The 23,571-nt window shown below is 49.7% G+C and overlaps 1 protein-coding gene and 1 long non-coding RNA gene across 4 annotated transcripts in view; one reads left to right on the forward strand and one right to left on the reverse strand.

The window, feature by feature from the left end:
* Window positions 1-2,559: 2,559 nt before the first annotated feature.
* LOC107033808 (uncharacterized) lies at window positions 2,560-23,399 on the reverse strand. Its single transcript, XR_012072871.1, has 3 exons — window positions 23,102-23,399; window positions 12,810-12,885; window positions 2,560-2,774 (listed from the first exon to the last, which is right to left on the reverse strand). It is a non-coding gene; the product is annotated as an uncharacterized lncRNA (long non-coding RNA).
* The window catches only part of CATIP (ciliogenesis associated TTC17 interacting protein), a 30,380-nt gene continuing 15,763 nt past the window's right edge, over window positions 8,955-23,571 (forward strand). For 2 of the 3 annotated variants that reach the window (XM_072961643.1, XM_072961644.1), the window contains exons 1-4: window positions 8,955-9,195; window positions 22,064-22,179; window positions 22,317-22,429; window positions 23,076-23,134. In XM_072961643.1, the coding sequence (XP_072817744.1) occupies window positions 9,035-9,195; window positions 22,064-22,179; window positions 22,317-22,429; window positions 23,076-23,134 (449 nt within the window). In that variant the 5' untranslated portion in view covers window positions 8,955-9,034. The remainder of the gene's footprint in view (window positions 9,196-22,063; window positions 22,180-22,316; window positions 22,430-23,075; window positions 23,135-23,571) is intronic. The other variant, XM_072961642.1, reaches the window with a different exon arrangement.

A 23,571-nucleotide genomic window follows, 5' to 3' on the forward strand; every position in this document is an offset into this window, starting at 1 on the left:
TAGTGCACGTATCTTCCCTGGACTTGTCTGGCTGGCCACCTTCCATTTGCCCCCCATGCCTGTCTCCATCCTTCACTGTGCTCAGGGCTGGTCTGGGTGGACACAGCAGTGGACCCTTTGTCCTCCAGCTTCAGTTAGGTTTGGCCAGTGGAGAGCCCCCCAGGAGAGGGGCAGCAAGGAGACAGTGGGGCTGGGGTATTTGCTCTTCTCCCTCCCGAAGGGTCACCACGGACTGGCTCATCCCACAACCAAATGTCATAACTCCAGTCAAGTGGCCCTGTCCACACAGCTCTTTCCCTCCAAGTTCCGTAACTGCTCCCTCCCCTCCCCTGTCAGGCCTTGAGGTGGTGCCAGAGCCCCACCATCAGTAGCCCTGGGAAACTACACTGTCCCTTGTGTTTCCTGTACCTTGTCCATCACCTGAAGAGTAGTTCTTCCATAAAGCTCTCCTCCCGTTACCTGTTGGAGAGTGTCATCTATTTCCTGGCAGACTCTGACTGAACCACTCCCTACCCTGGCTGGCAACACAGTATCAATGGAAAGAGCCTGGACTCTGGAGTCAGATAAAACCAGGACCGGATCTAGCTCTGTCACTTACTAGCTCTGTGATGGGGAACTTAGCCTCTCAGCCAGTGTGTTCATCTCTAACATGAGGACACTGTTACCTTAGGATGATGAAATAACACATGGGAAGGCTTGGTGCACATCTAGTGTATAGTAGACAGTCATACATGTTGGTTCTGTTCTTCCTCTGTGCCCTGCACCTGAGCACTTATGTCTCTGCAATGCGTGGTGCTGGGTGCTGAGGGGAGGGGTGGCCAGGGAGCATAGGGCACCATTTCTGCCTGCAGGGAGGCCACAGTCCTGTAAAGGAGACACAGTGGCTGCCCCAGATGGACTCCCCCATAGTTCAAAATGGAAAGTAGTGAGGGTTACTTTTCAAACCATTCATTTCTTTTTGACTACGAGGTAGCAGGTGTTTTCCAGTCTAGAGGTAGAGTAGTGCCCTGGCATTGCAAAGAGTTGTGGTGATCAGAAGGGGCTTCAAAGAGGACTTGAAAGTAGGATTTAGGATTTACTTGTAGCTTTAAAAGAGCTGTACTCACAGGTAGGGCACGCCAGTCTCCCTGGGCAAGAATTCACCCTCCTCCCTTCCTCCCCCTGGGAGAGCCTGCAAAACTCCCCAGACTGAGAATCTAGGCCTTAGTTAGTTACAGTTACTCCTGGAGTGTCTTAGATCACCTCGGGTGTGAGCCTGAAAGGATTTCTCCAGGTGTGGAACCCCAGGTGTCAGGGGGCAAAGGCCCAGGACAGCGACTGGTGCAGGCTGACTGAAAACGAAGCACGTGAAAGGGAGCAGTGGGAGTGCAAAACACTAGAAAACTGGGTTGAGACCTTATTGCTAAACCAAGCCATGTGAATTTAAAGGTGCAGACACTGGCTTTGAGCAGGGGGCAGACCTGATTCAGAGCTGGGCTTCCAAAGGCTTTTTCTGATAATCTATGTAAGGTGGACGGGGGCTGGGGGTGTCCACAGTGGACTACGTGTTAGGACTCAAGGACCCAACTTCAAGTGATGGCTGAGCACCCACAAGGAGCAGACTTTAATGTTCCAAGAATGATACAAGGTACAATAACATCAATGAACACTGAGGGAGCACTTGCAATGAACTGGGCACTGCGTCCTTTACTTGGGTAATAGCAGTTAATCCTCAAAATAGCTCGGGACAGATTATCAGTCCCTTTTGCAGAAAAAGAGACTAAGACCCCCTCCCCCCTCCCCTGTCCCACCTGGAGATGACCAGGAAAAGGATGGCATTTAGGTTTGGAGCTTGAGACAGAAGCTAGGGTGGACCCTTCTCTTGGGAATAATGAGACATATCGAGTGATAGCTGAAATCAGGGGAAGCCTGTAAGGGATGTGACAAGAGAACCAGAAGAGACCAACAGGGAAGGTGAGGAAAGAAGGCTCTGTCCCGAGGTTAAGTGACAAGGATTGAACAGTGACAAATGGGTTTGAGGACCAAGGGATCAGAGCCAAATTAGAATGGAATGGTGAGAGAACAGATGTGAAGTGAAGGTAGAGGCAGCAAGGAGGACTCTTTTCTTTGTTTTAATAAAATAATACTTTTTACATTAAAATAGTAATACATTTTCATTATAGAAGGTCAGAAAATGTTTTTTATAAAGAATAAAAAAAAAACCAAGCAATATCCCATGAGCCCATCAATCAAAGATCATCACTGATAGCATTTTATTTATTTTGTTTGTTTGTTTGTTTTTCTTTGGTGGAGGCTAATTAGGTTCTTATTTATTTATTTTTAATGGAGGTACTGGGGATTGAACTCAGGACCTTGTGCATGCTAGGCATGGGCTTTACCCATAGCATTTTAGACACTTTTCTAAGCATTTTTGTTAGCAGCAATTATATTAATTACACAAAATTTATACAATTTTGTATCCTGTTTTTTCTCCCACTTTAAATCAAAATGTAAAGTTTACCCACAGTACTAGTTTGGGTGTTTGGGGCTGCAAGTATCAAAAAACGCAACTAAAAGTGGTTAAAACAATGACAATTTTTATCTCACATAACAAGAAGTCCAGGGGCCAATTCAGACTGGTTAATTCAGAGGCTCAGTTGTGTCTTCAGGGACACTAGTTCCATCCTCACTTTTGCTCTGCCATCTTCAACTGTTGGAATAGCCTCTTAGGCTGCTCCCTCATAGTCCTAAAATGGCTGCTGTAGTCCCAGGCATCACAGGCAGATGACAGCATCCTAGAGCAAGAAAAGAGCAAAGCCTTATTACATCCCTTTTTGACAACTAGGAAAATCTTTTTAGAAAGCCTCCAACCTATTTCCCTCTCAATCTCAACCTGAAGCAAATCACCATGTGACCTGAAGCAATTGACTTAATCTCTCAGTGCCCCAGCATTCTTATCTGTGCAGTGGGAATTATAACCATATTTGATTCATAGGGTTATTGTGAGAGCTGACAGTTAATCTGTGTAAAGAACTGAGAACAGTGCCTGGCACATGATTTGTGCTATATAAATATTTGCTATTATTATCTTGTGGCAGGAATTGCATCATATTCCTGGGTCTAACCAATCACTTGGCAAGACAATAAGAGCACCAACTGGCTTGAGCCAATCAAGATTTGCCCACCAGGGCTGGGGAGGGACTCACTTGGAAGCTATGGGTTCATAAACAAAACAGGGGTTAATAAGGAAAAAAGGGAGAGTAGAAAATGGATATTAATTGACCAACAGGATCTACCACATCTTTATTGCTTTTTTTAAACAATGTTTATTGACATATGAACACAACTCTATTTGTGTGCATTTTGGTTTTCTTAACTTTTTATTTTGAAGTTATTTCAGGTATACAAAATATTTACAAAAAAGTACAAGGAGGTCCCATACACCAGCCACCTAGCTTCCCCAAATGTTCACATCTAACTTAACTACAGTGTTAGTATCAAAACCAGGAAATTAGCATTGATACAATTCTAAAAACTTCGCTGCAATCATTTTTCAAATTTTGCTAATTGTCCCCTTACTGTCTTTTTTTCTAGTGCAGGAGCCAATCCAGGATCATGCATTGCATTGTGTTCTAGTTACGAATACCATTTTAAAGCCAAGCAAAGGTTCATAGAACCTAACTCTTCCCTTGCTGCCAGACCTGTACGCTGCTTACAGTCACCACTGTGTACATTTCAAATGGTATCTTCGAGGCAGATCTTTCAGGCAGATCTCTAAAACGGAATTACTGAATCAAAGAATGTGAATATTTTTAAAGCCTTGATGTGTATTGGGAATTGTTTTCTAGAAAATTGTACCAATGACACCCCACAAGCAATGTATGAGTACTCACCTTCCCATATTCCTAGAAACCTCCAGAATTTTATTACTGTCTTTAATCTCTTCTATTCTGATAGATGAAAATCTTATCTCATTGTTTACCTTGCACTTTCTTGATTTTTTTGAAGTTTAACTTGTTTCATGCAGACTAGCTATTTAACCCTGTATTAATTGAGGTCTTTGTATTTTTTCACTTTTTTAAGGTCTTTACATGTTAAGTAGATTAACTATTTGACAAATTTGAGGCAACTGTTTTCCACAATTTTTTTTTTTGGCTTTTTCTTTTGTTTGTGTTGTTTCTTAACATAGAGAAGGTTTAAATTTTTTTGAGGAGCCAGACCCTTGTTAGATCTTCAGTTGCTTTTTTTCTGAGTTTAAAAGTAACATATGCCTATTAAAGAAAATTAGAAAAACACTTCTATTGCTTTTATAGAGGAAATAAATCTTCCACTATTCAGAGGTTGGACATGTATTTCATTTTCTTCTAATTTTGTATGGCTTAATTATATGTCCTTAACATTATAATTCACCTGGAATTTATTTTGGTGTACTCTGTGAGGCATGGGTCTAAATTGCTCTTTTCCAACTAGCTAACCAGTTATCCAAACACCTTGTCTTTTCAACACCATTAATAACTAATCTTTTTGTTTCTCACTGTCTCTGTTAGCTATTGTTGCAATAATGCTGCATAATGAGCAAATCTAAAACTGAGAGGCATACAACAGTAAACATGTATTTCTTACTTAAGCATCTGTGGGCAGTCTGTTTCGGCTCATCTAGGCTGGGCTCTGCTGGGCTGGGCTGGCTTCCAAGCTGTGAGTGGGGTCAGGTCGCCTCCATGTGTCTTTCTTTCTCTTAGACCAGCAACTAACTACCCTAGGGATCTTCTCACGGTGAAAGGCACAGATCCAGAGACCAAGTTCAACCATAACAGCACATTTAAGACCTCTGCTTGTATCATGTCTGCTAACTTTCTATTGGCCAAAGCAAGTCACAAGAGTAAGTACAACATCACTGGTGTAGGGGAAATATATTGCACCTCCACGGAAATAGTGCATAGACACATGGTGAAGGGTGTGTTTCCAGGGAGAGACGAAGAATTGAGAACCAAAATGCAATCTACCACACCCACGGAGACAGCCTTTCAGGAAACTCAGTTGTGCTGAGATAAAGGCAGAACAGAATCTAGAGAGGGAACCAAAGTCAGGGAAAATTTTTTAAGGCAGGGAGATACTTGAGTTTGCTCATAGGGTAAGGAAAAGTGGCAGCCAGGAGAAACATTACTTGAAGATATTAGCAAGCAAGAGGAGCTGATAGTACTTCCTCTAAAAATTCATAGATGAGAAGCAAAATTTGTAGAGGGGTGGCTGGACTTAGAATTTATTTCCTCTAAGAAGGATACTGGCTGAAAGCAAAGGAATTGGAGCTGGAATTGGGGTTTCCAATAACAACTGTGGATAATGAAAGGAGGTCTCAGCAAATAAAAGCTCTGCCAAGCATTAGTGTTTGGGGGACCCAATAAAGTCTGAATTGTAGAGGCCCTGATTCATGGGACGCCATTTTCTCCAGCTCTGTCCATGAGGTTGGAGCAGTAAAAAAGTGGATTGTCAGGTTGGAACACGCTGGTATGGAGGCTAAGGTTAGAAATAGTTCAAGGGACTGAACCCAGGTTCTCACCTGGGGGGAAGACATGTGGGCAGGAGGGGCTGAAGGGCTGGAAGAAAACAAATGTTTGAGAGACTAGAGATGGAGGAGGATGTAGTGAGAATAAGGGGGTCAGAGAGGAGGACACTATAGTTTAGGTTCTCAGAGGTTGAAACATTCCAGGAGGATCCAGGGTGTGACCATGTGAGCGGGCTATTGAATTGAATTAAAGGCCTTGGAACTGAGGTCAGGGACTGAGGCCAAAGCAGAGTTCAGAATCACCTATGCAAAAATGGAGATTCTCTGGGCCCCAGCCAGACCTACTGAATCTGAATCTCTGAAGGAAGGGCCCAGGATTCTGGATTTTAGTAAGCAGAGTGTTTCTTAGATTTCCTAAAATTTGAGACCTGCTGAACTAAAATGTTGAATGAGCCGTGCATATAAGAATTACCTGATGGCAAGAATTAGGCAGGAAGACTGAAAACCGGTAGCTAACTCCTCGAGTCTGGGCTGGGTCCATAGCTGGACTGATGAGCAGGTGGCGAAAAGCTTTTAAATCAGGCAGGAGGAACAATATTCTTGAACTGAAATGGCACAAGGCAAATGTAGGAGGCTGGAGGTTCCCCCTCTAAAAGGTAGGACAGCAGGGGAGAGGAAGGAAATGGAAGGTAGGGTCACATTCATCAGCGCAGGGCAGGGCAGGGCAGGGCGTGAGAAGGCAGAGGATGTGGGGGGATTTGTTTCCAACCAAACCAGAGGTTCAGCGTGTACAGCACAGTGGCTCAGAAGGAAGTCCACAATGCGATGGTGAGCTTGAGGCTAGAGCAGCAGATGATGACTGACGTGAGTGGGTCTGGGCTGAGTCGGGGCCAGATTATCCTAGTCACTTCTGTACTTGGCTCACTTTTCTAAACTGAACTAAATTCTCCACCCTGGTCCAATGATATGTCTTTTCTCTCTAACATCCAAACAACTCTAACCATCTCAACTCCATGATTGTCATTGTCATTGTTGTTATCATCATCATCAATGCTCTTATTTCCTGAGTGTCAGCCGAGCACCAGGCATCAAGCCTGAGATACGATGCAAATATGAAAGTAAGCTCTTCATCCCAGGCCAGATGGGAAGGCAGGACAGACACCAGAGACAGACAGACTGAGATGGCAAATGGATAGGGGGCAGACTTGAGAACACCCACCCCCACCCCAGTAAGCAGGATAGAGCCTTGCTCTTTGTGAGTTAAGCTCTACAACCCCCACATCACAGGCCATAACTGCATGACTGGCAGTCATGTGACCTGGGTTATTAATGGGTCTTTCCTAGGAAAGTTGCAGAGCAGACCTTAGCCTGGCAATGCTGGCCCCCTCCAAACCAAATAGACAATAGCAAGCAGTGAGGTATTATCAGAAGGGTGAATAATGAAGCATCACTCAATCTGGGACTGAAGGTTCTTATGGAAGAGGAGGTGTAACCAAAGCACATTTGGAGACGTTGGAAGTCTTCCAGAACAGTCCAGGGGAGGGGAGGATAGCTTCCCAGGCCGGCATGAGTCCCTCAAAACACCCTCACTCCTTGTACCCAGCCCTGTCCAGCTCCATGCATTTCATAAAACACATCTTGAATGATTATCTATAGTCTTGTAAATGTGTGTGTAGTGTGAGGTTAGAGTTAGGATTCAGTCATCTCTGTATCACTGCAGGCTCATGCTTGAACCTGCATTTCCTGTTTCAGATGACAGGGACCGAGTTTTAATTTCTCAGCATAAGACCTGGCACAGCCTTACCTGAAGAAAGGTGTGTTCACAGTGACTTTTGACAAGGTTCCGTAATTCTCCACTTTGCATGTGTAGACATGGGCTTAGAGACATGCAAGCTCCCTTGACCTAGAAGGGCTTTCTAAAAACTAGCTTGTCAGTCTTCTCACCCCTCCACCTCCTCCGCAGCACACACAGGGGTTTAATTCAATTCTGGTTCTTGTTTATTGAGAACTTTTATGTACCAAGCAGTGAGAAAAAGCTGAACTGTGGGTAAGGAAACAGGGAAGAAACAGGCTATAGCTCTGGCCCTTAAGATATATCCGCCTAAGAGAAACGCCACGTCTAGGGTTACTGAATGAAACCGGGGATTAGGTTTTGGGATTACAATTCAGTTTAGGGATAATTTAACCCATTTTTTAGCTTTTCTATGGGGCAGGGAAGAGGCCTCCAATTAACTGTGTGTAATGATCCTATACCTCTGAACACTCCACACTGGGGACTCAGTCAAACTATCTAATCAGAGTACATCAGAGGGAAAGAGAAAATGTGTGGTTGGGAGAAAATGGGCATTCCTTCACCTGATGCCCTCCCTAACCATCTCCCATCCCAGCGGGAGAGATAGCTACCTTCACTCTTTGCTGATTTGCTTTCCTCCCTGTGCTGGGCCAGGGCTGAGGTTGGAGCCAGAAGAAGCCCAGCCCTAGCTCTGGTTTACCTGAATATGTAGATGTCACCATGACTGTCTTTACATGTACTTCCAACCTGCTGACCTTAACAACTTCTGGACCCATCCGGAAGGCAGCATGGTGAGGGAGGTGGGTTAGTGATATGGAAATCCCACTGGGCTTGGGAGTTGGGATACCTTGGGTCCTATTGCTGCCTCTGCCACGCATTGCTGTATAATCTTGGTCAAATCACTCTCTCTCAGCCTCTGTGGCCTCTTATCTTTCGGGGCATGTTTCACATGTCACCTGCTCAGGGAGGCCCTCTCCCATCTAAACTGGCCCTCTCTGTCCTCCATTTCATTGCACCCTCTGTTTGCTTTCTTTATAGCACCATAATTTGTAATCACACACAGGTAGGTATGTATGTGTATATGTAAACGTGTGTATGTATAAACATAGATAAATACATATATAATTATATTTGTTTGCTTATTTGGTTGGTTTCTCCACTAGATTCTAGACGGTAGCTCCAGGAATGCAGACACTGTATCTTTGACCCTTGCATCCTCAGAGCCTGGCATAGTGCCTGGCACAAAGGAGGACACAGAAAATTAATTCAGTGAATGAATAAATGAATGAATGGCAGCTGAACCATGTGATCTCCCAGGTAGCAACCTTCCAGCTGAAAAAGTTTACGAAGCTATGGTTTCCCGCCAAGAGGACCATTCCAGGGCCTCTCCTTGAGTACCCTGTTGGGGGAAGGTGGGAGGGTATGGGGCCAGCCCGGGACTCTGCGGATCGTATACCGGGATTAGCGCTTGTCAGAGGCCCGCTCCAGCCCCGCCTCCTGGCCGGCCAGCCGGGGGCGGGGCCAGGCTGCCTCCTGCCCTGTGGCACTCGGGGCGTGCGCCCGGCCGAGTGTGGCAAGTGGGCGGGCTCCACTGCGAGTCAATGACGGGGCGGGGCCAAAACGCCCCCAGTCCTTCAGCGGGCCGGCGCAGGGGGCGGGGCCCCAACCCCGCAGGTTCCCCGTGTGGGGGCCTGGGCTGAGCCGTCGCCTAGCAACGCCCCGCCCCGCCCCCTGGCCCGCCGCGGGCGCCTGCCCCCAGCATGGCCTGGCAAGGCTGGCCTGCGCCGTGGCTGTGGGTCGCCAGCTGCGGGCTGCTGCTCCTCGTCCTGGTACTGCTCGCCAGCCCCCGCAGCTGCCGAGCGCGGCGGACCCTCCGCGGCCTGTTCATGGCGCGTAGCAAGCGACTGCTCTTCCGAATCGGGTTTGTGCCGGGCTCTGGCGGGATGCAGGGCTCGGGAAGGCAGACGCGCTGGGAAAGGGGACTGAGGAGGGGTGCCGGAGAAGGGCTTAGGGGTTCTGACGGGGTTAGGGCTGGGGGATCTGGGGCCAGAAAAGAGCAATAAGGGAGGCAGGCTGAAGAAGCCACTAACTTGGGGGAATTGAGGAAAAGAAGAAGTTGGGGGTGGACAATTGGATTAGGCTGGAGAAAGAGGTTTGGAGGGGCAGGCCAGAGTAGCCAGAGAAAGGGGGCGTTGAGAGGACATCTGGAGAAAAGAGCCAAATGAGGGGCTGGAGGCAAGGGAGCTGGGAAAAGAGAGCAGGTGCAGGAACGCCGGATCTCCCCCCACCCCAAGTTCCTCCAGTAGGCAGGTGCAGGAGAGCAGGAATGCCTCAGACCATCCAGTGTCACTTGAAACCGCCAGCTCCTTCCATGTGTCCCTGTGCGTCTCCCCATCAATCAGCTCCGCACCACTCAATGTAAGCTTTTCCTTCCCAAGCGAGAGAGTCTCAACTCTGTAGGTCCGCCTGTCCCTTTCCTTCCTTCTCCCTAACCTGGCCTGTGTCAGAAGCTCCAGGCTGTGAAATCCGATCCTAATCACTCCACCTGACTTGCCGATGGTTCTCTGACCTCCAGTGACTTTTTCCTTTCTGACCCCCAATCCGATCCCAGTTCTCACTCTTCCCTTCCCCCGGCTTCTACTCCTTCCTGGGCCAGGCAAGGGTGGTTAAGAAGTTCTGTTCTGCTGCAGAGACACTAAGGCGGCAAGAAGGAGCCACAAGAGGAAGGCTTTCTAGGGCCCCTAATCCCTTCCTGCTACCAACAGGGCCAGGGCGCAAGACCTTAAGCCCCAGTTCAAGGACAGTGATGTTGGGTATGAGAACTGTGGGAGCCCTGGCCACAGGCCAGTTTTGGGGAGGACCTAAGCCGGGAATTTCCTGAGTTTCAGAGACATTGTACAATTCATCCCTTCTCTCCAAACCATCCCAGATATCCCAGAAGCTTCAGCCCTAGGATTCTATTTACACTCAGTCTAAGAAATAGAGATATAAGGGCCCAGTGGGAGAAAAACAGGAAAAACATGAGTGAGGGCAGGAGGGAGAGTTCTGTGTGTGTGCCTTTTGGGGCATTCACATCTCTAATAGCCCAAACATTGGTCACATTCCCGATAATACTCCAGCTAAGTCACCATTGCTCTGTAAATAGCATTGAAATAATGAGATTTACAAATATTTAAATATCTTCATATTGGGGATTTAAAAAACACTTCTTTTCACAAAGTTCCTGGGAATTGTATAGCTCTATTTGGGAGGGATTTTAAAATCTACTAGCTTTCAAAACTGGTAATGTTGAAGTTATACAAATGGCCTGAGGAAGTGAAAAATAGAAGTTTCCACAAGGAACTGAGATCAGAAGTCCTGAGATCAGAATTCCCAAGATTGCCACCCCAGAACCCTTGAGTATTCTCAGAACTTGGCATCTGAGAGTTTCTAAATCCCCAAACTTGGAATTCTCAGAGAGCTTCTTTGGAATTCAGTTTTCCTGTGGCTGGATTTCAAGTTTGCATTTGAATCAACTCCCCAAATTTGCAGAGCAGAAGGGCGTGCCAGGAATCAGAATCCCAGATCCGGCCCCTCCAGAGTCTGGGAAACAATCAGTCCAGTCCCTTGGGGGAGAGGCCACTGGCTGCTGGGAGGGACAGGGAGTGTTAGCAGGAAACCAGCTCAGGGAAATAGGTAGGTGTTGATGTCGTGAGGGTGCCTCCAGGAAGGATGGAGCGGGAGGGGGACGGGAGGGGGCAGGACATGATGGGGAGGGGCAGCGTGCAGGGGCACACTCCACCCTAAACACGCGGCCAAGAGGACCACAAATAGAGGATCCTATTGGGACTGAAAAGTGGACGGTGGCAGTAGGAAGCAATGACGGGGAGAGAGTGGTTGTTGACATTATCACTAATAATAATGATCACCGCTGTTGACAATGTTATTAAGGGCTTTCCTCAAACATAAGCACCATCATCTTGGGAGGGGGATAACTGGGTACAATGGAGGGTTGATCTGGGCTAACCTGAGGTAGACTCATGCATTTGGGACTCTGCAAGGCCTAGGAGGCAGTGCAAGCAGTAGTTAAGCACATAGCATGCAGGGTCAGACCGATCTGCTTTTGAATCCCAGCTTTGTGGCTTAGTAGCCATGTGACCTCGGACAAATAACTCAGCCTCTCTGTGCCTCAGTTGTTTACATCCGTAAAATGGGAATGCCAACTGTGCCTACCTCACAGGGCTCCTGTGAGGATCAAATGAAATTGTGCACATAATTACACAGGGCCAGGCGTGTAGTAAGTGCTCAGGAAATGTTAGCAATTTCTCATTCTGTAGTATGGGGGATGGGTGAGAGGTAGAGTACATGGCGCCAGGCCATGGCTCTTTCTGGAGCTTCCTTACATGCTTCTGTCTTCCAAGCCTATCCTGCCCCCCACCCAGCAGGAAATCCCACATCCCTTCATTCATTCAGGGAACCCCTGACTGCCCTGGGTCAGGATTGTGGAATCACTGATACGAGCAGAAAATGGTTGCTGTTCTCAAGGAGTTGGGGAGAGGAGCATGTGAGCAGAGCCCTAACTGGAAGGAGGCAGGGCATGACAGTTTCCCCGGGAGTGACAGAGTATGCCCGAGGATGCTGGGATCAGGAGTGTGTGCTCCCCAACGTGTGCCCTCTGCTTCGTGGCCCACTTCCCCTTTGCCTTCTCAGTGGTAGTTGAGGAGAGTTGAGTAGATAACGAGCCCTGAGCAGAGCCCCTGTCTGCAGAGTAGGGGTGAATGGAGAACCAGGCTGGGCTGGTGTGTGTGTGCATGCAGAGCTGGGCATGTCTTGCAGAGCTGAGAAAGTGGATGGTGGCAGCCTCTGAGGATGGACAGTCCTAGCTGACAAAGCCCTTCCACCCTCCATGACCAAGCGCCCTCTTCATTCCTTGGCATAAAGGATCTTGCTTGAACCTCCTTCCCCAAGTAAAACCAGCTATCCCGGGACAAACCTTGCTTGCTCCACTTCTGCCAGCGGAAACTCCTTCTCTAGGGCCAGTTATGCCCACTGGCTTGATTTCAATGGATGTAAGGTTCCTGAGCTGAAAGCCCTTGAGTGAGTAACCCGCTGGCCCAAATGAAGGTCACGCAGAGGCAGTGGGCTGGGCCACCACGGGATCTTGGAGAGCTGCAGCGCCAGCATCCACAGTGGCCCCTCCGCTCTCCCCCGACCCAGCTTCCCCTCTGCTGCTGAGTTCGTTTCCAAAGCATGACTCCAAACAGGTGCCCCCTTCCCCAGGCCACTTTGCCTACAGAATAGAGTCCCCACTCTTCACCAGCCCTTTGAAGGCTTCCCATACCCCCTCCAGACTGTCCAGCCCCACCTGCCCCAGGCCGTGTGTCATCTTTCTGTACTTCCTGTCTAGGGCCTGCGAGACCTTTCTTCCTCCCTGCATCCCTGCTTGTCAAATGTGGTTGCATTGTCAGAGCTGATCTTCAAAATATATCCAAAATCTGAATACTTATCCCCACCTCTGCTGCTACAACGTTGGGCCAACCCATGGTCACCTCTCACCTGACCTCCTCAATTGACAGCTTCCGTCAGCCCTTTGTACCCTCAAAGCACTCTCAGCACAGCAACCAGGATGAACCTGTTAAGATGCAAGTCAGAAACGGGTCACTTATCTGTTTAGATCCCTTCAAATTCCTCAAAGGCCCAGAGTGACCTGCCCATCCCCTACCTCACCTTGTATGCCCTTCACCTTGCTCCTTCCGGCTTCGACCTCAAACACTCAGAGACAGTCTCACCTCCAAGCCCTTCTGTTGCTGTTCTCTCTCACTAGAACCTTCTTCCCCTAGATGGTCTCATGGCTGTGCCTTGGTTCCTTCAGGACTCTGCTCAAATTTCACCTTGTTTAGAGAGGCCTGCCCTGACCACCCTGTGTAAAAATAGCGGTGCCCTCACCCCTGTACTCTCTTACTCCCCCCTGCTGTATTCTTTTCCATGGTACATGTCATCGTTTCTCTCCCCCACCGGAATAGAAGCCACATGAGGGAAGAAACATTTTACTACTGTATCCCAGCTTCCAGAACAGTGCCTGGCGCAGAGTTGGCCCTTGTTAAAGTGTTTTTGAATGAATGGAAAGCTTGGCCCAGGTGCCACCTCCTCCACGATGCCTGCCCAGCTTCCCCAGCCACAATTCACCTTTGCCTCCAAAGTGACCCCTGGCACTGTTTCCCCTCCTAAAGCTTTCATTGCATATTCTTGCTCATTCTTGCATTAAGTGTTCACAGGTGTGATTCCCTCACTGGACTGCCACAGGCCTAGCCCAGGGAACAGGACTGAATCAAGAGGGCCTGGGACTAGGGTGATGGAGAGTGGCAGGGGAAGGCGAAAGAAATAGCTTAAAACTAAAACCAAAAGAAACCCGGGGGCCTCAACTGAGCATGTGGCCTGGGATTTGAGGCAAGGAGACAAAAATAATCCAGGCCTCCCGCTCAGCACTGAGAAATGGAGGAGAAGCCGCCAGCAGTGACTGTGCCTCTGATCCCGAGAGCCCTCAGCAGCAACTCCTCCTCCCTCTGGGAAAGATGGGTGACATCGGGAGGGGGCTGCGAAGTCTGCGGAGGACTGTGGTCTCCCGGTCAGGCCTGTGCTTTGACCTGTTCAGGCACAGTCCCACAACTGGGCTTGGGGAAGTTGTCCCTGCTACCCTGCAGACCTGCTGGCAGCTCCAGGAAACTCTCACCCTCTAGGACCTTTTAGCTGTGTCATATTCTTCACTTTCTTCAGGTTTGAGAAAGTGTGAAACATTGAACAGCTCAATTTGTTCCTGAGGGGCCTCAGAGCAGGCTCCACTCCAGAAGGACTCTGTGTCCTGGTGACCATCCAGGTCCCTCGGCCCTCAGACAGGTATTTCCGGTTTGGTTTGATAAAGATTGCCTGTCGCTGCTCAGATGCAAAGCCTAGGCATGCTGGGTCCTGGGGGGCATGACAGGAGAAGCCCAAAGCACCCCGTGCCAGAGGCCTCCCAGCCTGGGCTGGCCTGTGATCCCAGTAGAGTCCAGGGCCAGATCCTAGCTGGGACAGACAACCCTCCAGCCTCTCTCAGGGCTGCCTGGATGACGAGACTGCCTGAGGGAGGAGGGGGAGAAGAGTTCATTGTGTGTTCTGTGCTGCAGGTCAAAAGGAAGGGGTAGGGGAGAGGCTGTGTCGCACTGTCCCCAGCTGTCCCATGTGGCCTCCCATGGGGCTGGAGGTTCAGACTCAGATACCAGAGAAGCCACACTCTGGTTCAGTGAGGCAAGGAATAAAAGGTATGCCCGTAACCCCTCACTGGGATGGCTGGTGCTGTGTCCTGCAGCCCTGACCCCATAGGGAGGGTCCCTCAGGCACCTTCAAGGCCGCCCCCAGGCCTGCTGCCGACTTCAGCCCTGCCCTGCACAGTGTTTTTTCTGTCTCCCATCTGGGTCCCAGAGGACCAATTAGGAAACTTTCTTTTCTTTTTGGTGAGGTGACAGTGGGTGGTTCTGGGCCACAGAACTGCTGAATCAGAATTCAGGAGGGGGGCAGCGTAGCAAAAGAGGAAAAAGTCAGAATCTTTGTTTTGTCAGCACCCGCAGATCATTCTGATACATTCTGGTACATTCTGACCCAGCCTGGGAAGCCTATGGCAGAGAGTTGAATCCCACATCAGGCCCTGCGGGGGTTGCTGGAGGGAGGGTGGTCAATGTCATCTTGTAAGTCACGTGAACTTTCTGGGCTCAGCTGCGCTTTCAGAGAGGAGGAGCACTCAGATAAGAGATAGAAGGCCAGGTTCTTCCCTGGGCCTCATTCACTTTTGCATTTTCCCATCTTTTCCCCTAAATTCTCTTCTCCATCTGGCTCATTATGCTCCCTGTGGAACCATCCACCCAGTCTAAGTCCAGGATGGAGAATCACAGAGCTCAGATTCAAAGGGGTCTTCAGGACTCCGGTTCTCCTGAGAGCCACAGGCGTCTCTGACCCTCTGCAGTCCTTGGCAAAATGCTGCCTACGTAACGAGTTGGTCCAGGGAGAGAATTCACAGCATTCACCAGATTCTCAAAGGGGTCTGTGTCTCAGAGACTAAAACTAGTGCTCCAGGAGGTTCCAGAGGCCAGGCCCCGGGCTTCGTGTCTGGGACTCTGTAACCACTCTGACAGATCAGCTTTCCCAGCAAAGGGCCTCAAAGGAGTTGGGTCTGCCCCCAAATAGTCCAGGCTCATTCATCTCCTCCTATCCTCTCTTGGGACTTGGGGAGGATTTTAGCGGTTAAGAGGGTGGACTCTGGGGTCAGCGGGGTGAATCTCTGCCCCACCACTCACTGCTCTGTGATTCTGAGCAAATAAATCCCTTCCCACTCTTTGGGCTTCATTGTCCTTGTCTGTAAAATGGAGAAAATAATAGTCCCTGCCTCAGGGTTGCTTGGAAGATGACAAGAAATAATTGCTGGGAGGCACTTATTAGCTCACAGGTGGAGTCTAGGAAAGCTGTGGAAAAGGTCAGTATTATTAAAGTTGAGGCCAATGGGCTCCAGAGAGACGCTCTGATCTGTACAGGCAGAGCCAGGACTGTGACTCCCTATCCAGCCCAGACCCGAGGGCCAGGGAAGTTGGGATTTTGTGCCCCAGTGACACAGCCCCACCCATGCCCTTGGGTCTAGGTGACCTGCTTAACAGAGGTCTGTGGGTAGAGCCCAGAGAGGGGAGGGACTTGGAAGCAGGTGGGTGAAGTGGGGCGTGAGGCGGGAGGGGGAGGAAGAGCAGGGGCCAAGGAGGCAGTAACTTGGGCACTGGACGCCCCCGCTGGGCTTCACAGGGTCTGCCAGCATGGCACGGGGCCAGCAGCGTGGGGCCTCAGAGTTGGCAGTCTGCTTTCTGTGCCCAGTTGCTTTAATACCTGCATGCCTGGCCCTATACTGTCCTTTCCTGGTCACTTAGCCAGCATTTTGTGAGTACCAGTTCTATGCTGGGGGCAGCCACAGGGGTGCAGAGGAGCCGTAAGGAGCAGGCTGGTGACCACCTCCTCGCTGCATGGTGCTGATTAGGGCACCAGGTAGAAGCTGATAAGGTCCAGCCCTGAGGCTCTTAGCTCCTCCCCGAGGCTCAGGGAGAGGCTGACTGCTCCAGATGGAGCTAAGGAAGGCAGCTTTCTGCTAGGATAATCAGGAGCCGGATTTGAGCCCAGCCCTGAAGGACACTTAGAATTCCAGTAAATAGAAAGGCCTAGAGGGTATTCCAGGCTGAGACCTGTGGGAGCCAGAAAGGACTGCCGGTCTGAAATTTTAATGAGTTATTTCAAGCATTCAAAAGAAGACAGATAATAGAGCAATTCCCCTACCTCCCAGCTTAAGAAGGAAAATATTATAGACCCTCTGAAGCCTGGTGCCCACTCCCCAGCTTACCTCCTCTTTGCCCCTGAGTTAACCCTGCTAACATGCACGTTAGCAGACTGTCCCTCAGCGGCCTTTATTCTTTTACTACGTACATCTGTATCCCTAAACAATACAAATGATGGTTTTGCAGGCCTTGGCATTTTACGTAAATACTGTCAGGTTGTCTGGCTTCTCTGTTAGCTCAACCTTATGTGTTTGAGTTTTGTGCAGGCTGAGAGCTAATGTGCTGGATCATTCGCTTTCCTGGCTGTGTAGTTTCCTGTGGTCTGAATATATCACTGTGTATTTATCCATGAACTATTGACAGACATTTAGGGATCTCTGCTTGTTTGCTCTCTGAACACAGGGTTTTCACTGGGCCGTATAGGGGAAAGGGGCAGAGATTTACCTGCTCCCATTTCACAGAGAGCCTGATGAGGGGCTGGACACTCTCCTGTCAGCAGCAGGGGGCCACTGAAGGCTTTTGAGTAGGAGCAGATCACAGTCAAAGGTGGGGCTTTAGGAACTTAAATGTTTGCTGATGGTTTGCCGTTTGGTTCAGAAGCAGAGAGCTGGATAAAGGAAGCTTTGGTCAGGGCCCAGCTAAGATCTTCTAGGGCTTGTTCCCAGGGGTGAGCCCATGTGGTGGGGGTGGAAATAGAAATTGAAGGGAATCCTGTTTGTGTCACGTATGCTGGGGAAGGGGTTAATTGGGCGCTCAAGTTGTGTAACTAGGAGGCTGACAGGGCCTTTCCCAGAAAGAGAGGCTGTAGGAGGAAGAGCTGACAAGCACGGTCATGGACTCTGGTGACTGTGATACAGCCAACCAGCAGATGGAGGAGGAGCCAGAGCTCAGGGACTTGAGAGAGTCATGAAGAAGTCATTATCAGGGAAGGACTGGGCCCAGGAAGAGTGGCCCAGCATCCCTAGTCCGCAGGCCTCTCCCCCTGCTCTGCACAGTGATCCAGACCTCAGGCCCACCAGGGCCACCCCGTCCCGCCCCCGCCTCCAAGCCTGGCACGGATCTCAGGTCTGGCAGCCACCCCCACCTTTCTCCATCTCCAACACCTGCTCTGGTACCGGCCCTTGTCATCTCCACCACCTGGTGACTTGGTTCTCCTGCCACCTCCCACTCTGCTCCCTTTCACTGTACCCTCTGCACAGCAGCCGAGCAAGCTCTTAGAAAGGGCACTCGGAGCATATGCTTCCCCACTTGAAAACACACCAGCAGTTTCCCACTCCCTTCCTGTGGCCTGGCCTCTGCCCACCTCACTGACTCCTTCTCTGGCAGTTCCCGCCCCTTCTGTCCCTGCCTAGAGACTTCGAAGCCTCCTGGCAACTCCTAGAGCATGCCCTACTCGTGCCTGCCCTGGGGTGTTGGTGCTGCAGCGCTCCCCCCACCCCTGGACAGTCTATGCTACTGGCTCCCTCTTCTGTCTTTTCCCAGCTCAAGTGTCCCCCTCAAAGAAGGGAACTTCCCCAACCACCGTCTATAGTAAGACATATTCCCTTCAGATGGCAGTGAACTGCTCGCCAGTTGGTTGTTTTTTTTCCAGTTTAGTATCTGTTGGCTGCTCCTCTCACTATGTTGGCAGGGAGCCATCTGCCTTGTTCTCCTCCATCTGCACCCTGTCCAGCATGTACTGTAAATATTTGCTAAATATAGCCAGTGAAAGAGCAGGGCTTCTTTGCGCACAGTCCCTGCCCTCGTGCATCTTGACCTTCACTGGGGGTCAAAGCCCTTATGATAAGCATCCAGTAAGGGAAGATGGGGAACATTGACCGGTCCCTCCCAGATGCGGACAGCCATGTGGTAGCAGCTGTAAGGGGTGCCTGGCTGAATTTGGGAAGGAAACAGCAGTTGCTAAACACCTTCCACCCACCAGGCCCTTGGAGAATGTTAACATTTGTCGTCTGGTTTTAAGTCACTTAATCTTCACACAGTCCTGCAAGGTAAGTCATGGTACCACCATTTTCTAGATGAGGACCCTGATCTGTGAGACCATTGACTTGCCCAGAGTCTCAGAGCAAGAATGGGCCAGGCCATGACTAGAACCCAGAGGTTTCTGTTGCCAGAGCCCCTGTACTTTCCATAAGCCCGAGGAGGAAAAAATGAATTTGGGAACAGGACTCTGGGCATGGATGTGAGGTGGTGCCGGGGTACAGAGGAAAGGGTGATTTTATTTTTTTATTTATTATTTTAAACCTTTCATTTTGAAATCATTTCAGACTTGCAAAATCTGTACAAAGAATTCCCACATACCCCTCACCCAGCTCCGCCAAATGTTAACATCTTTTATAACCACAGTACAGTGATCAAAACCAAGAAATTAACATCCATACAAACTGTGAACTACTCTCTGGACTTTACTGAAATTTCATTGTCCCCTCACATTCTTTTTCTGGTCTAAAGTCCAATCCAGGATATTTAGGTGATTCCATCCAATCCCCTTTGGTTGGGCATCTGTGTTGTGGCTAACCTCTGTCATTTGGACAGCACAGCAGGGAGAAGGAGAGAATTAGCAACCCCCATGAGCTCCCGCCCTCCCTCTGGGGGATTTTGCCCATTCTTGGTGAGCCTCCCCGAGACTCTCACACGGCCTGCTCCCTTACTTCTTGGAAATGTCACCTCCTCAAAGAGGCCTTCTGTGACTACCAGATAGAATAGCAGCTCCTGTCCTCATTCTCCTTTTGTCCTGTTTATTTTGTCATCTTCGCTTGACAATATGGTTATTATTCTGTCTGTCCCACTAGAATATAAGCTGCAAGAGGGCGAGGACTCTGCCTTGCTCATTGTGTGCCCAGCACGGGCTGACAGCAAGGCCTCACTAAATATTGTGGAATGAGTGAAAGTATGAAGTGGCTGAAATGGATTTAAAAATAAAACAAAGGCTTATGGAATAAAACAAGGGCTTATGAAAAACAGGCATAAAGACAAATAAAGGATGGCAAAACCCCTGCACGGCGTGTCCAAATTCCCCACTGATACAAGTGCATGGGCGCACAGAGCCAGGACAGCAATGATTCACCTTTGTGAATTGTCTCTAGAAACCTGTAAGATTTGAATTGTTTCTAGAAACCTGTAAGATTTTGATCAAATTCTTTGCAGACAAATCGGCTAGCTCTTCCTGAAGGAGCCTGAGAGATGCCCCCTCCCCAACATAGACACGGTAAACCCCTGTAGGGGTTTAGGGTCTTTCATCCACATCCTCACCATGACTTTTTGGTCTTAGGCTTAATCAGCCAGAATTCTACCCCCTTTTCTGACTGCCTTGCTGTGTAACCCTAAGCATTGACTGACCCTAGCCCCTCCCCAGCCTTGGTTGCCCTCCCAAGAGCCCAGGGCCTGAGACAGCTCCTGCTCATACTTCCCAGGGCCCAGTGTAAAATGGAATTTGGAGCCTCCCAGAAACTGAGTTAATTGACCTGAAAAACCCTTATCAAAATGTCAAAATGTACTTTGGTACTGAGTCCTTCACTGCTTCCATCGCTTTAAAGTTCAAAGTCGAAAAACCTTTATAGAAAGATTATATGTATGTACATACACACAAAATATTTGCTAATCACTTTGGATTTTTTTTTCCTGATTTGGAGAAAACTTTTATTACTAAATACTTAGGGACTATTATTAAAATCATATTCATAGAAATAAGTTATTCCTGTTCTGAAAAAAAAAGCAAGAAAGAGGTGCCATGATCTCTCTCTTGACTTGCGGTGATGTTTTTAATTTGCTACTTAATGTCATTCTGGGTAGAGAAAGATTAAAAATCTCAATGATTAGCATGAATTATGCCATTCATTAGATACCCTGCCATGGCAGTTTTAAATGCAAATATAAATACATTTAACTCATATGTGGAATCCCTGAAACTACGTGACACATTTCTTAGCTTGTATCCAGGAATGGGTCATGTTCTCATCAGAACAGTGGAAGTGTGGTGGCACAGAACTAACTCAGCTGTTTTCATTTCACTTCTTTTATTATTATTATTAATTTTTTGGGGGGAGAGGTAATTAGTTTTATTTATTGATGGAGTTTTAGGGGAGGTATGGGGGGTTGAACCCAGGACCTTGTGCATGCTTAGCACCACTTGAGCTACCATTTGAGCTACATCCAGCCCGCTTCATTTCACTTCTCAATACACACACATTCTGCCAGCGCTCCCTGCCTTCAGCTCTCAGATGAGCAAGGAAGGGCTGGAAGGAAAAGGACATGTTGGTTGCCCCTTTCCCTTTCCTTTTGTAGCAGCACTCGCGGCCTCAGTAATGGGATCCGACAGGGAAGTAACATGATAAGAAACAACACCGTAGGGTTTCCTCGGTCATTTTTGTTTCTTAGAACACCATTGCCTTCTTGATGCATTTGAAGTAAATTCTGGTTTGAACCAAAAGCGTGGCCTCTCAGGCCAGCCAGTACCCACCATCCCCCGTTACTCATCTATACTCACCCTGAGCCTTGAATTTCCCCCCATGGTGGGTGCACCAGAATTCTGTGCTCATGGGTGTTGCTAATGTGCTGTGTCAGGGAGGAGCAGCAAGGAAACAGGGTGGACACATGTTATCTCGAGTGCGTGTCCTTTTGTCCCATCAGACTGCACTTATAAGACACAAGTTCAAAGAGAAAATCACTGAGAATTTCAAGATGGCCACAGTAGAGTATTATACCAAGTGGAGGGCCCTATGTGACAGCTGGGTCGAATCACTGTGAAGCCAGCCCTGCGTGCTGGCATCCTGTATTTGGTGGCCTGTCACTCGCAAGTCCCCTCCATTCCTTGTGCCTCCTTTTCACTGTGTAGCCTGAGATGGCCTGGAATGGTGGCAGTTGGAGGGAGGCAGTTGGTCAGCCTGTCCACCCTCACCTCTGCCTGTTTCCTCCACCAAACAGCCAAATAAAACTTTCTATAGTCTCCCTGCTTCCTGGCCTTGGTCTGTTGTTTCCTCTACCCCAGTGATTCTCAGATTTGTGGTCCCTGGGCCAGCAGCTTCAGCACCAGCTGGAGCCTGTTAGAGATGCAAATTCTGGGGCCCCATATAGACCTGCTGAGCCTCAAACGTGGCGGTGGGGCCACTGAATCTGGTCTTCACCTAGCCCTGTGCGGGGTTGTGATGCACCGCTGCTCTTCCTAAAATATTCTTCCCATCTCATTTCAGCTTCATAACTCCACTCCCTTCACCAAATAAACCCCTCACCCTCTGGGTCTCTTCTGTGAATTCCTTACTTCACATCTCCCCTGGTAAGCAGCGAGCTCAGAGTCTGTCTCATTGTCCTTCTTGTCCTGAGTACTGAGCAGGGCAAACAGTAGGCACGAGATAAGTGATGGTGAAGTTGCATCGACTCAGGGGGTGACCAAGGGAGTGGAGACGTGGGGCCTGGGCATCACGGAGGGTCCAGGGCTTGGGGAGTGGGGCTGAGCACAGACGTCCCACCCTGCAGGTACAGTCTGTACACCCGCACCTGGCTCGGGTACCTCTTCTACCGCCAGCAGCTGCGCAGGGCTCGGAATCGCTACCCCAAAGGCCACTCCAGAACCCAGCCCCGCCTCTTCAACGGTGAGCTCTGGCCAACTTGAGCCAGCATCGCCCCAAGCTGTGCCCCTCCACCCTCCCTGCCTACTCCCCATCTCATACCCCTGACTGCTGGGCTCCCTGCCCCGTCACCCTACCCACAGCCCATTTTCGTTCCCCAGGAGTGAAGGTGCTTCCCATCCCTGTCCTCTCGGACAACTACAGCTACCTCATCATCGACACCCAGGCCCGGCTGGCTGTGGCTGTGGACCCTTCAGACCCTCAGGCTGTACAGGTGAGGGGAGGACAGGGGCAGGGGTACCTGGGGTCACCTGGAGGACTGACAGCTTCTCCTTGTTGGAAAGAGGCTGACCCTGCCCTCTGCCAATGGCATGTTCCCTCTCCCAGTGCACTCACACACAGACCACATGTACACACAGAGACCCCCACAGACACAGCATCGGGGAGGGGTCAGTGCCCAGGGCTTGGCTGGAGGAAGCAGAGTGGGAGGTGGGGGCATGTGGAATCAGAGCCAGAGGGAAACCAGTGCTGACCCGGGGCTTGAGGTCTAGGGAGCTTGCTTCTGTCTCACTCTCTGTAGCCTCCTTTCTGACCCTCGCTCTTCTATCCCTGCCTCGGTCCGTCACGTCTGGGTTTCTCCATCATTCCCTCCATTCCCTCTGTGTGTGTGTGTCTGTGTGTCTGTGTGTGTGTGGTGTCTGTGTCTGTGTCTACCCCACCATGAGGCCCCCTCTCACACGCGCCCATGCTGGGGCTCAGTGGCCCCCTCTCCCCAGCCCTCTCTTCCCCACCCCGCCTCATTCTCTAGCCTCCCTCTCTGCTCTCTCTGCTTTCCTTTCCTCTCCTCTCCACCCAGCACCCGCACCCCTGTCTCCCTCTGCCTCCTGCTCCTCAGTCTAACTGCCTCCTCTCTCCCCCAGGCTTCCATTGAAAAGGAAGGCGTTACCTTGGTTGCCATTCTCTGTACCCACAAGCACTGGTAAGAGCCTGAGTTGGGGGATCTGGGTGCAGACTTTCTTCCCTGGCTGGTACTTGCCCCGCCTGGGCTTGTCAGGACCGGGTCCCATGAGAACAGACTGGGCTGAGGGTCAGGAAGTCAGGATAGGTGGGCACCCACCATCCTCGTGAAGTCCCTGGGTCCCCAGCAGACAGGGAGTGGGAGGGGCAGTTCTCTCACCCTCCACTTATCAGGCTCCTAAAGCCCGGGAGGAGGGCATGGTGGCCATTTAGCTGTCATCCTGGGGGCATGTGCATGGGGCATGGGCAAACCTTGTGATCTCTTCAGAGAGGTTATAGTCCAATAGGTGAGACAGCCCTGCATGCAAGTGTACAGTGATGACAAACAATAACAACTGTGGCAGTTGGTATGAGGTACAGGGAGCAGAGGTACCAGGTTGGGTGTGATCAGATTCACTT

The sequence above is a fragment of the Vicugna pacos genome, chromosome 5, assembly GCF_048564905.1.
Source record: "Vicugna pacos chromosome 5, VicPac4, whole genome shotgun sequence".
Lineage (NCBI taxonomy): Eukaryota > Metazoa > Chordata > Mammalia > Artiodactyla > Camelidae > Vicugna > Vicugna pacos.